Source organism: Choloepus didactylus, chromosome 11 (genome assembly GCF_015220235.1).
Source record: "Choloepus didactylus isolate mChoDid1 chromosome 11, mChoDid1.pri, whole genome shotgun sequence".
NCBI classification, from domain to species: Eukaryota; Metazoa; Chordata; class Mammalia; order Pilosa; family Megalonychidae; genus Choloepus; species Choloepus didactylus.
Window position 1 is genome coordinate 75266488 of NC_051317.1, and position 12288 is coordinate 75278775.

Genomic DNA, 12288 nt, shown 5'->3' on the forward strand with positions numbered 1-12288 from the left:
GCTCTTCTAATACACTAAAAACTAAAAAGGGATGTCTATATAATGCATAAGAATAACCTCCAGAATGACCTTTTGACTCCATTTGAAATCTCTCAGCCACTGAAACTTTATTTTGTTTCATTTCTCTTGCCCCTTTTGATCAAGAAGACTTTCTCAATCCCATGATGCCAGGGCCAGGCTCATCCCCGGGAGTCATGTTCCACGTTGCCAGGGAGATTTACACGCTGGGAGTCATGTCCTACGTAGGGGTGAGGGCAGTGACTTTATCTGCCAACTGGGCTTAGAGAGAGGCCACATCTGAGCAACAAAAGAGATTCTTTGGGGGAGATTGTTAGGCACAAATATAAGTAGGCTGAGCCTCTCCTTTGCAGTAACAAACTTCATAAGGGCAAGCCCCCAAGATCAAGGGCTCAGTCTTCTAAATTGGTAGTCCCCAATGCTTGTGAGAATAGCATTAATTCCCTAGGTGGGGAAATTTAGTATTTACCACATCTATTCTTGAAAAAAGAAAGAATTCTTTAGTAAGTGAGGTTACAACAAATGACCTGCAAAATAAGGGGGAAAAGCACTCTAGATCTTTACCTTAGACTGTATGCAAAACCAAATTCCTAATGGATGAACGGATAGTTTTTGTTTAATGTAAAAACTAGAGGAGAGTAAAATTGAGCATGCACAACCTGATGTTAGAAGAAATCATGAAGGAAAATATGAACAGATTTGGATCCATACATGCTTTACATTTTTTACTTGACAAAATAACTATTAAGAAGTGTCTTTGCAACAAATATGATTGTATAAAGAGTGCAACAGACATTGGTAATCTGTCAACAAGTATTGAATACCTACTATATAACAGGCTTTACAATAGATGAAGGTACAATGGTTAGTTAATGTAGACAGCCCCTGCCCCCAACAGATTTACAGATCTAGTAACCTGTTTATTTCACTGGTTAAACTATGGTACATCTAGAAGAAATATTAAGGACAATATTGTGATATAGTGAATTGTAAGTGAAAAATAATAGAAGCAGAATATTGATCACAGCTGATTCATGGGGGAAGATAAATGCTTCTATTGTTTTGGTTTGTTAAAGCTGCCAGAATGCAATATACCAGAAATGGATTGACATTTAACAATGGGGATTTATTAAGTTACAAGTTACAATTCTAAGGCCGTGAAATGTCCAAATTAAAGCATCAACAGGAGGATACCTTCTCTATAACAAGGCTGCTGGCATCCAGGGTTCCTCTGTCACATGGGAAGGCATATGGCTGGTGTCTGCAGGTCCTTTACTCCTGGGTTTTGTTGCTTTCAGCTTCTGATTCCAGTGGCTTCCTCTCTGAGCCTCTATCGGTCCTCTCTTAGCATCTCTAGAGCATTTCTCTGTCTCTCTGCTCCCTTCAAATGCTTTTTTATCCTCTCACAAAGGACCCTAGTAGAGGATGAAGACCCACCTTGAATGGGCTGGGTCACATGTCAATTGAAACAACCTAATCAAAAGGTCCTGCCCACAATAGGTCTGCCCCCACAGGGATGGATCAAAAGAACATGGCGTGTTCTGGGTTACATAACAACTTCAAACCAGCACAGTGATTTAAAAATTTCTAAAATACTGCATGATATTGCCCCCACACCTAACATGCAACTGTTTGTATACTAAAGGCTCTGAGGACCCCCAAAACTAAGCAAATGGCTTAAGGGTGCCTCAAAAGTATTTGATCATGAAGACCCTTCTTTCTTTCCTTTTTTTTTTTCCTTAATGTGAAATTTGGTTTTTTATCCCTTGGAGCTAGTATTGATCAAAATAACAAAACAAAAAAATGCTTTAATATATGCTGGTATTTATAGCTTGGTAAAAATAAATACTTACACAGGTATGATGTATGTGTGTTTATAGACACACTTACATGTGTACACGTATGTATGCATATGTTTTAAACTCTTCAAATATGTGCATATGTGTGTATGTATATATGTTAAAAATTCTTCAAGGAGTACACTTTAGATTTGTGCATTTTACTAGATACAAATTATCCCTCAAACAGTTTTAAAAAGAAAACCATTAATGTGTACAAATAGAAATTATTTATTAAGAAAGAAATGACATCCCACTAACAGTAGGATATATCAATAGAGAATAATAGGTACCTTTTTTCCTCTTGCGTCTCCAATAATAATAACAGTTCTTAAACAGAAATTAATTTTGGAATGTATTATGATATTTACAAAGCACAAGTACTAGATTAAAGAATTTGGTAATTCTACTTCAAAGGGGATTTTTTTTTCACTACTTTATTCTTTTAAACAAACACCCATATATTCTGGTTATAATCTTCAAGATGATATGGAAGCTAATTCTTTTGCTGAAGAAAAAGAAACTATACCTCCATAGTGCCATCACATCAGTTTACCTGTGTATTTGAAGTGGTGCTCCTAGGAGCTCGAGAGGTTGGAGACATCCTAAGGGACACTGCAGAAGACTGGTTTGGGATGACAGTGTCTTGTGAAATGAGTAGCTAGGATTCCCTAGCCCATTCTCCAATCCTATTTGAATCAGATCCACTCCATTTGATTTGTTAGATGTTGGGCTTTCATATAAGATTTTCTTTTAAAAAAGGAGTCCTTGTTGCCATGCCTGCAGACCATTAGTCTACAATTCTGCATCTGCCTCTTTTTCAGACTACATTGTGTATTTGTCGGCTACTCACCTGTTCTTAACCAGCTGGGCTTTTAATCATTGAAAAGTAACATCTGAATTTTGTCATTTGCAAAAGCCTGGAGGCCTTTCATTCCCAAGGAAGGGTCTCGCCCTACCAGTTGAATCGTGATGTACCTGGGAGGCACATGATAATTTAAACCGAAAAACATTTTATATTCATTCATCAAAATGGTCTGATTCCCACTGCTGGAATATAATATTTCTTTGCATTTCTATCCTAAGTATCTTAATCAACCTCCAAATGGCCCCTTCAATTATATTATTCTGTCTAAGTAGTCAGTCATGTCTGGCTTGCAGGCTATTGTAGTTAACATTCAGAATCTTTCATTTTAAATGCTGGAGATGGAGAATATATGATTTAAGGTCAAAGAAATGACAGTTATGTGTTGTGTTTTACTTTTTCAAGTAGATTTTTACCCCTAGAAGTATTTGTAAAAGTTAAGGTACACAAATCAGATCTAAATCCAACAGAAATATACAGTCCAAATTTTCTTCATTCAAAAATTCTAAATGTTAGTTTCTGTAACATAGAAACCTGGCAACTTAACTCTCACAGAATGATCCAGTTTGGATGTTTGATAGGCAACTTTCTGTATGGCCATTAAGAAAACTGGACTTCTTGCATCCTGTAGCTCTGCTGTCTTTGACACAAGGGGAAAGAGAAAGTGGAGAAGGCACACTTGTTTCTTAATCAGGTTGGCCTGTTTCTACTCAAGATCTATTGGTTACAACTGGTCATATGGCCTTACTTAGACAAGGGGGGCAGAAATGCAGTCCCTTGCTGAGGGGCTGCCACCTGACAATAGCTCTACACCCTGAAAGGGGAGAATATGAAACTTGGGTGGACAGCATGTAATTTTGCCAGAATAGTTACATTATTTTTTTGAAGAAAAGCTAAGAAGTATATTAACAGAAATATTCTACTAATCAAAGTTTTTATCCCCACATCTATCACTGCATTATTATATACTTAAATACACTAGTGAAAATATTGGCCAAAAATGCATGTGCTTTGATAACACTTCAATTGCATACTCTCACTTTTTAAATATTTTTATAACATAGTTCCAATTCCTCCTCCACCACCTCCACCCCTGTCCAAGGTTTCAGAAAAACCTGTTTTATCTGACTGATTCTCAGGAATTCGGGGTTTGGTTTTACTTTCATGAGGAGACAAGTTAATGCTGAAACCATTCTGTACCTGGTTTAAGTTGCTTCTCTGTAGGGTAGAAGGAATGCGAGGGAAAGAAAGGAGAACAAAAATAGGGTTTGATTATATCTTTATTATGGCTACTGCCTAGAATTCAACTCACTGTACATACAAATATATATAATACAAAATATATACCTGGCAACGTGGAATATGACTCCCGGGGAGGAATGTAGACCTGGCATCGTGGGATGGAGAACATCTTCTTGACCAAAAGGGGGATGTGAAAGGAAATGAAATAAGCTTCAGTGGCAGAGAGATTCCAAAAGGAGCCGAGAGGTCACTCTGGTGGGCACTCTTATGCACACTTTAGACAACCCTTTTTAGGTTCTAAAGAATTGGGGTAGCTGGTGGTGGATACCTGAAACTATCAAACTACAACCCAGAACCCATGAATCTCAAAGACAGTTATATAAAAATGTAGCTTATGAGGGGTGACAATGGGATTGGGAAAGCCATAAGGACCACACTCCACTTTGTCTAGTTTATGGATGGACGAGTAGAAAAATAGGGGAAGGAAACAAACAGACAAAGGTACCCAGTGTTCTTTTTTACTTCAATTGCTCTTTTTCACTCTAATTATTATTCTTGTTATTTTTGTGTGTGTGCTAATGAAGGTGTCAGGGATTGATTTGGGCGATGAATGTACCACTATGTAATGGTACTGTAAACAATAGAAAGTACGATTTGTTTTGTATGACTGCGTGGTATGTGAATGTATCTCAATAAAATGAAGATAAAAATATATATATATATTGGCTAGTGTTTTCCCAAGAGTGAGTCTTGTGGGTGTGCATGTCTTATGTACTTTGGGGCATGTTGTTTATAGACTTACACCAAGTGGGTTGAATGCTGCTAATTATTTTAGGTCACTGGTAATTCCGGAAGCTGCGATTGGATGGGTGTATTTCATGAGTACACACACAATCCAGTGAGCCCTCCTGTCATTAGGTCACAGTGCCCCTTTCATAAAAGTAGATGAATCAAAAATTGCCCCACTCTTACTGTGCATATTTTTTTAGATGCCTTTTTTTTTAAACTTTCTAGAAATAGCTTTCCCTCTAAAGTCTAAATCTCCTGTTTCCTTTTTAAATCCCTTATGTTCACACTGTAAATATGTCCACTCTTGTATGCTCTCTTTAGTATTTCTAGGCATTCAGACATTGTCAGTTTTCTTGATTCAATTGCCAGCATTATTTGGTTTGGGGCCTGGGGAGAGGAACTTGGAAACAGGTGCCTTGGGTCATGCTCTTAACTGCTATGTGGTACCACATCTCAATAAATTCTGCAAAAGAATCATAAGATAACAGGAAAAACATTGTATTTAGTAAATCAGAGAGTAGGAAAGGTAAGATAATGTCAGGAGATTGTAATTCTTGGAGAACTCCCAATGCATTTTCTGCAATTAAGGCTTCCTTCACCTGGAATCGTCTCCCTCAATCACTTCACTGAGGTCTCTGTTGAAATATCACTTCCTCGGAGAGTCCTTCCCTGGCCTCTGTAAACTAGTATCCCCACCACGTCAGTCTCTAATGACTACTTCATTTTTATAGCAGTTAACACTACTTAGGCATATATTTGTTTAACTGATTTTTTTATTATGTATCTTTGCCATTAGAAAGTAAACTCCATGAAAACAGAAAGCTTATTGTCTTACCATACTTCCTAGAGCAGTGCTTAAATGTGCTCATAAACAGAGATTTATTAGGACATGAATAAATAGGACATTAGTAAATGGGCAACACACTAATTATTTTAAATTAATGGTCAAATTTGATCTGAAGTCATGAGCTACAGATTTCAGAGCTTGGTAGCAGTCGTGAGGCTCTCCTAATTAGCATATACTACCATTCGAGAGAGAAGCAAAGGGAAAACACTTGATAAAACCTAAAGGATTGTAACTATCTTATGTGTATATTTGAAGGTGGTAGATCTACTAGTATCCATGTGCAGGTCTGCGTTGGAATCTCCCAGGAAAGTTGTCATTTTTGAGCCATATCCTTCTGTGGTAGATCCTAATGATCCTCAGATGCTGGCCTTCAACCCTAGGGTAAGTAGTTATAGCACACCAATCAAAAGTTTCCTATAAGAATAATTTAGATTTTAGTCTCATTAGCTTTCTCCTCTTTCTGTCTAAATCTCTACTTCATCAACCATATTCATGGCCTGCCAGGGCCTCTGGATTCCATTTAGTAAATCTGATTTTTTTCCCAGAAACTTGATTGGTTCCACCTTCAGTCTTTAACTTATCCCATTACTTCCCCTCGCCATTTCTCCTTTAAAATCATTTTCAGACCTCCATCCGGATGAAACTAGACCCAATTAATTGCTTCAAATTCTAATCTTTACACATCTGATCTGCATTGCAGGTAGGTAAATAACTATATTAAGTTGATTTGCAGTGGTTAATGTGCTTATTGTTTATTGCTTATTTAAAGTTTATTATATTTGGGGGACATTCTGAGTTAGCTAACCACGTTTTAAGGACCAGGGATAAAAGGATTGGTTTTCCTTTTTCTTTTGTGTGTTCACTTAATGGGTCTCTTGTGCCTACCCTCCCCCAACACACAAATATACACACTCAGGTTATCTGAATAAAGTGAAAGTTGAATTCATATTTTTGATCAACTATCACTTACTGGGAAAACAATTTTATAAATATTTATGGGGTTTGCAGAATTCTGAAATACCAAAATTTTCAGATTGCATGAGAGTTAAAATTGCTTTGGTTCATTTTGAAAGGATTTTCTAGAAACAGCTATCCAAATTCCTTAGAAAAATTTTCCTTCCTTCATAAGTAGCAACTGTATTTATTTACATTATTTTTAAAAATGAATCATTGGTTGTATATGTGGTTTCATTCACCTACTTGTTACAATTTTCCAACCAAAATAAAATAAAAATAAAATGAAACTTTAAGATGTAGTGTGGATTCTATGCTTACTTTCTTCATCATGTCTTGATTTTTTTAGTGGTGAAAGCTAGAACCAGGAGCTCAATATCTTTTTTTTTATTTGTTGCTTTTTTCCCTGGGGACTGAACGTGATTTACATACTTATATTAGAGCTGGTATTGTTTTCTGTTTTCTTCCTTTTGACTGAATTGTAAATCCTGTGTTCTTGAGCCATCTTATTACAGTCTTCCCTTTTATGCACACAAGGCAGTCATTGCTTTCAAACTGACCCTGATGGAAAATTCACATACAGAGATAATATTTTCTTTCTTTAATTATGTGTAGACTTGGAAAGGCTTATAAATGAACACTATTTTTGTTTCTTTCAAACAGAAGAAGAACTATGATCGAGTAATGAAAGCACTGGATAGTATAACTTCTATTAGAGAAATGACACAAGTAAGTATATCATCTTGTGGTCTTTAAAGTTCAGTTTTGGTTGATGAAAATAATATTTTAAAAATGTCTGAGAATATTAACCATGCAGTGAAATATGGATTTTCCTATCATATAGGATATTGGTATAAAAACTATAATTGTGCTGTACTAGAATGTTTTAATTAAATTACATCAGAGCGTTGGCATGCTGCCACTATGACTTTTGGACGAGATCTGCATAATTTTAATGCTCTGTTCTTAAACTTACACAAGAGCCTTCAGTGTGTGGGTGAATGTCAGGGTATATTTGAGGGAAGAGGATAAATATGGTACCATCTTCTTGGAATGTCAATTTTAATTGATGATAGTCATTTCATAACATTATTTTAATGTCAATGTAAAAACAGAAATATTCCATAAAATATAAACTTTGCATAAATATTTTAGATATAACACAGACTCTCATGACAGTTTTAGAAGACCATAGACTCCCTGACCTGTCTCTTTTTGAATATGAGTTTATATTTCTGGCCATTAGGGAAGCTGTGTTGGAAAAATTTGATAAGCGAGGATCAGGGTTTATTATGAAAGTATAGCATATCGCTGAGCACTTAGAAAAGCACATGCTATTGTAATATTGAGGGCTTTCTACCACCAAAGAAGGGTTTAAAACTCATCATTGTAAGTCGAAATTAATAAGTAGAAATTTAGAAGATCACACATAATGTGTGTTGCACATGCTGGTTTCAAGGCTTTCACTGCCCTTCAGAGACTCTGGATCACTTTAACTTTCTCTGGGAAAGAAATGGGGGAAATCTTCCTACCCTGGAGTCCACAAAGAGCCCTCGCCCCCCACCCACACCCCCCAGTCTACTTTGTGATCTTCATCTCATATTCTTCTAACTCCATAGACCCTCAGTCCTTCACCTGAAGTGAAGTGACTCAACACCCCTCCTTCCCCCCACCACCGTTAATCTCTGTAAAAACAGCATCCAGGTTTAGGTCTTGTAAGAAAAACATCTCTATTCCTCTATTTGAAGATGGTGCTCCAAAAGTACATTTTTCAAATTACCAAATTTTATTTTCCTTTCTATTTGTCTCTGTTTTCTTCGTCATACATTCCATTCACTGTCCCAATTGAAATGCTGTCTCTGTCACACATGAAGTCTGTGACTTTGGTGCCTGCTTCTCATTCTCTTTAAAAATCTTGGCCTAAAGGGAACATGTATACATGGTACATAATCCCTCTAGCACCCAATCTCGGCTTCAGGGTAAAACTTAAATAAACTAATTTCTTTTGGTAGTTAATTTATCCATATATTCAAACATGTTAATCCATTCAATGAGATAATATGATTACCTCCTACATGTCAGACAATGGTGAACTAGAGATCCTTTCATACACTAGTTATATTTGTTTAAAAATCACCATTCCTTCCAGATGTTTTTCTGTGCTCATACTTTATATTTCATATGATTTTTTTTTCAAATAAGCATGTGTTATTTGTGTAAGAAAAAGAAAACAATAAAATGCATTTCCACTTGAAGAAAAAGAACCTATTGCAATACCTTACACAAAGTTGAGTAAACATTTTGGTCATGAAAAACACTGGTATAGTGTATTTATGCTATATCCTAGACTCTGATCATTCTTGTATATAAAAGTAGCTACAAACTCTGGCTCTGGGATCATCATGTTGCCAAAATTGCTTTTATTCTGGGTCAAGCATAAGCTATTTTAATGAGAGGCATTATAGACAATAGAGCGTCAGCCTAGAAATTTGAAGGCCCAAGTTGTGTGACTGATCAATGGTGTGTCCTTGACCTTGAACAAGTTGCTTAATTGCTCGACGCCTCAACATCTTCACTGTCGAGATGGAAATAGTAATGTGCCCCTTACTTTGAGTCTGTGCTTCCTAGGTATGTTGCCAGGTTTCTCTTAACCTCCCCAAATAAATATGGTATTATACTGTCCTATTTGTAGTATGTACTGCCTGTGGATAGACTTCAGTTGTCACAGAGTCTGCCTTTTGTTCTATGAAAGGGTTGATTGTCCGGGTAAATTTCATTAAATACTTTTGCAAGAAGAATTGTTTTTTTTTTAAATTGCAACTGGTTTTCTCATGTAGAAATCTATAGCTAAGGATAAATGCCCTCAGGTATGAGCATGAGTAGTAGCTATCACAAGTTTTGCTTTAATATTAATTAAAAGTTAAAAACTGTCATCCTGGGATAGAGGCGGGGGTGGGCAGCTATGGTAATTGCCACTGTTACCCTAAGTGGCAGATTTGCAGGTCTGACTAGATTAAGCATATTCTGTTCAGTCTGATTTTCCTTTTCTAAACCAAAAGAAAGGGGGAAAATGGAGTTTTAAGAAAAATCAAGAAGTATAATGACTTTTTTTTCAGGCACCATATCTGGAAATTAAGAAGCAGATGGATAAACAGGACCCCCTTGCTCATCCCCTACTGCAATGGTATAAAACTTTAGTTTTCCTCTTAATGAAAACTGAGCGTTGTTTTCTACTTAACTGCTTTAAAAAAAAAAAGAAAAAAAAATCCTTATTTACTAGGCCTGCCTCCTGCAATGCTGCAGTGCTCCTGTAAACTTATAAGGCCCAGTGATTTCACGATTCAGGAGTCCTTAATAACTCTTACTTTAATTAAAACTTGTTCCTCACAAGGAGAAGAAAATTCATGCACTGAAAGGCCATATAATCCATTTGACATCAGTTTGTCCATAGTTTGAAAAAGTGTGATCAACTGGATTGTGTCTGAAGGCATTTTTGGTTCATTCAGTTTTCTAGCCAAAACCTCACTGTTTTAACCCTTATTGAAAAAAAAAATCTTTCTAAAATGTCTATTCTGTGTATTTTACTCCCTTAACAAGGACAACATAAATTTAATTCTTTGATGACTGCAGATGATGCACTGCTTCAGAGTGAGCCTGGTGAGGGACATAGCATTAGTCCAGCACAGAAGGACTGGACTGAGAATAGCAGAAGTGAGTTGAGAACTCCTTGACATAAATTGCCTATTTAAATAATTCGCCCTCTGATTTCTCATTTGTGAAATGAAGACAGTCTGTCTCTTGATATACTTGCTAGGGGTTTTTTGTACATGTCTATTTGAAATTACTTTGAAAACTCAGAGTATGGGATTTGCCACTACTATCATGCAATAATACAGATGTAAAGATTATTAGAGATTGGGCTGATGGAGTATTTATTCAATGCTGCAGCCAGGAAAATTGCTTTAATAATGTGTAAAGGTGGGCAAAGGTGAAGGAACCAGCTGCCTCAAGATTCCAATGACTTAACTTTAAATTGGTCAGTATTTTTTAATACAGATTTAATTTAGTCTGGGAAGATCATGACAAAAATGAAGTTCAGGAGCCTTCCTTCTTTGTATCTTTTATGATCAATTGTTAAAATTCTGACAAATTAAGTAAAATAAGACATAGCTTCCATTTGAACCTTTAAAATTTTTACATCATATTCAAAACAGAAGGCAAAAATCTCAAATATCTGATATTTCTTTTTCTCTGAAACCAGCCTATTGCCTTTTAATTATTTGTAATTTCTTCTTTTACCTTGTTAGTCACTCTCCTTTCAAGTAAAAGAAAGCCTATCAAAATATTTTGCAATTTTCCCCACTTATTGTTTTGTATACTGAAAAGCATAACAAATTAGTTATTTCACATACCTGAATTTATTTTTTTAAACTTTCCAGATAGGTTGTATAATACTTTATATCTAATTATTTTATATATCAACCCAAAGAGGTCCCCAAATATTTAATGAAAAACAAACTTCATTAGAACTAATTTTTAATTAGACAATGGAGGGAGATGTGAAGGAAGCAGGTGTCTGACTCAACTTAACAACCTTTTTTTGGATTACCATTATTTGAAAGTACATCCAGAAATGTTCATTTTTCTAATATTTGGGATTCTGATGAAGAATTAATTTATCTTTGGTCTTTTTCATCAGATTAAAATATTATCTCTTTTGTTAAATGAACTCGAAATTGTTTCAGGATTTAATTATGTGACTAAATTATGTAGCTAAACTATTTATATACTTAATTATGTAATTAAATAAAGTTACTACAAGTTTAATTTGTGATACAGTAAAGATGAATTTCAGTCACTTGCAAACTAAGAAGAAAAACTGCTTCAAATATATTGGGCATATTTTTTTGACTGATAGATTATTTTAATTTCAGGGTTATTTCAAGTAATAGATCACATATTGTGAAACTGCCAGTTAACAGGGTAAGTTGTTTTTCACATATATATATATATATACACCATGAGTTCAGAAATGGGAGAGAACTTACTAGTTTTGGGAGAACTGACCCTTGTGCTTCTCAGGCAGCCTCTCCAGAAATTAAAGTGGGTCCAGATTAAGTTCAGTTCTTCAGTTTGAAATTGCCATTTGGCCACCTACTCCAAGCCTTTCCAAGATATTAAATTCAGATTCAGTCTGCTGCCCTGACCTTTTAAGTAAATAATAGAGACAATGTGAGGTCATTTAGTCATCCCACAGGTGACAGAAAGAATCTTATTTGGAGATTGACCAGATGAAAGTTAATGTGATTTTTATCATTGTCTGTTTCATGATGGAACATCTCCACTTTTCTGTATCTAAGAAGATATTGGTCCCAGATATCTTACTTATCAGTCTAATAAGCTTTAAGAAAAAGAAAAAAAGAAAAGCTGATGGAACTCTGATTCAGTTCTGATCATGACAGTCGCTAAAATCTCAGCTTTCCCTTCTAGAATCTCAAAATTGTGAGATCCCAGATATTACCAATACTATTTTTCTGAGAAGTTGATGGATCTTTTTTAAATAAGGATATTCCTGAATGAAAGGGATACAATTAGAAAATTTTGTCCAGGAGCTAATCCAAAAGTATCTGTGTATTTTTTTCCTTGACCAAAGGGAAAAATTATATTTAAATGTAGACAGTTTCCAATTTTATAATATAGATAAATAAAGCAAATGATAATTTTAGCAATTTTTA

General features: G+C 35.5%; 1 protein-coding gene across 1 annotated transcript in view; it reads left to right on the forward strand.

Moving 5' to 3' along the window:
* PARP8 (poly(ADP-ribose) polymerase family member 8) overlaps positions 1-12288 on the forward strand; it is a 215756-nt gene that overhangs the window by 187423 nt on the left and 16045 nt on the right. The window contains exons 17-20 of the mRNA XM_037799282.1: positions 5855-5980; positions 7217-7282; positions 9670-9737; positions 11488-11536. Of these exons, the coding sequence (XP_037655210.1) occupies positions 5855-5980; positions 7217-7282; positions 9670-9737; positions 11488-11536 (309 nt within the window). The remainder of the gene's footprint in view (positions 1-5854; positions 5981-7216; positions 7283-9669; positions 9738-11487; positions 11537-12288) is intronic.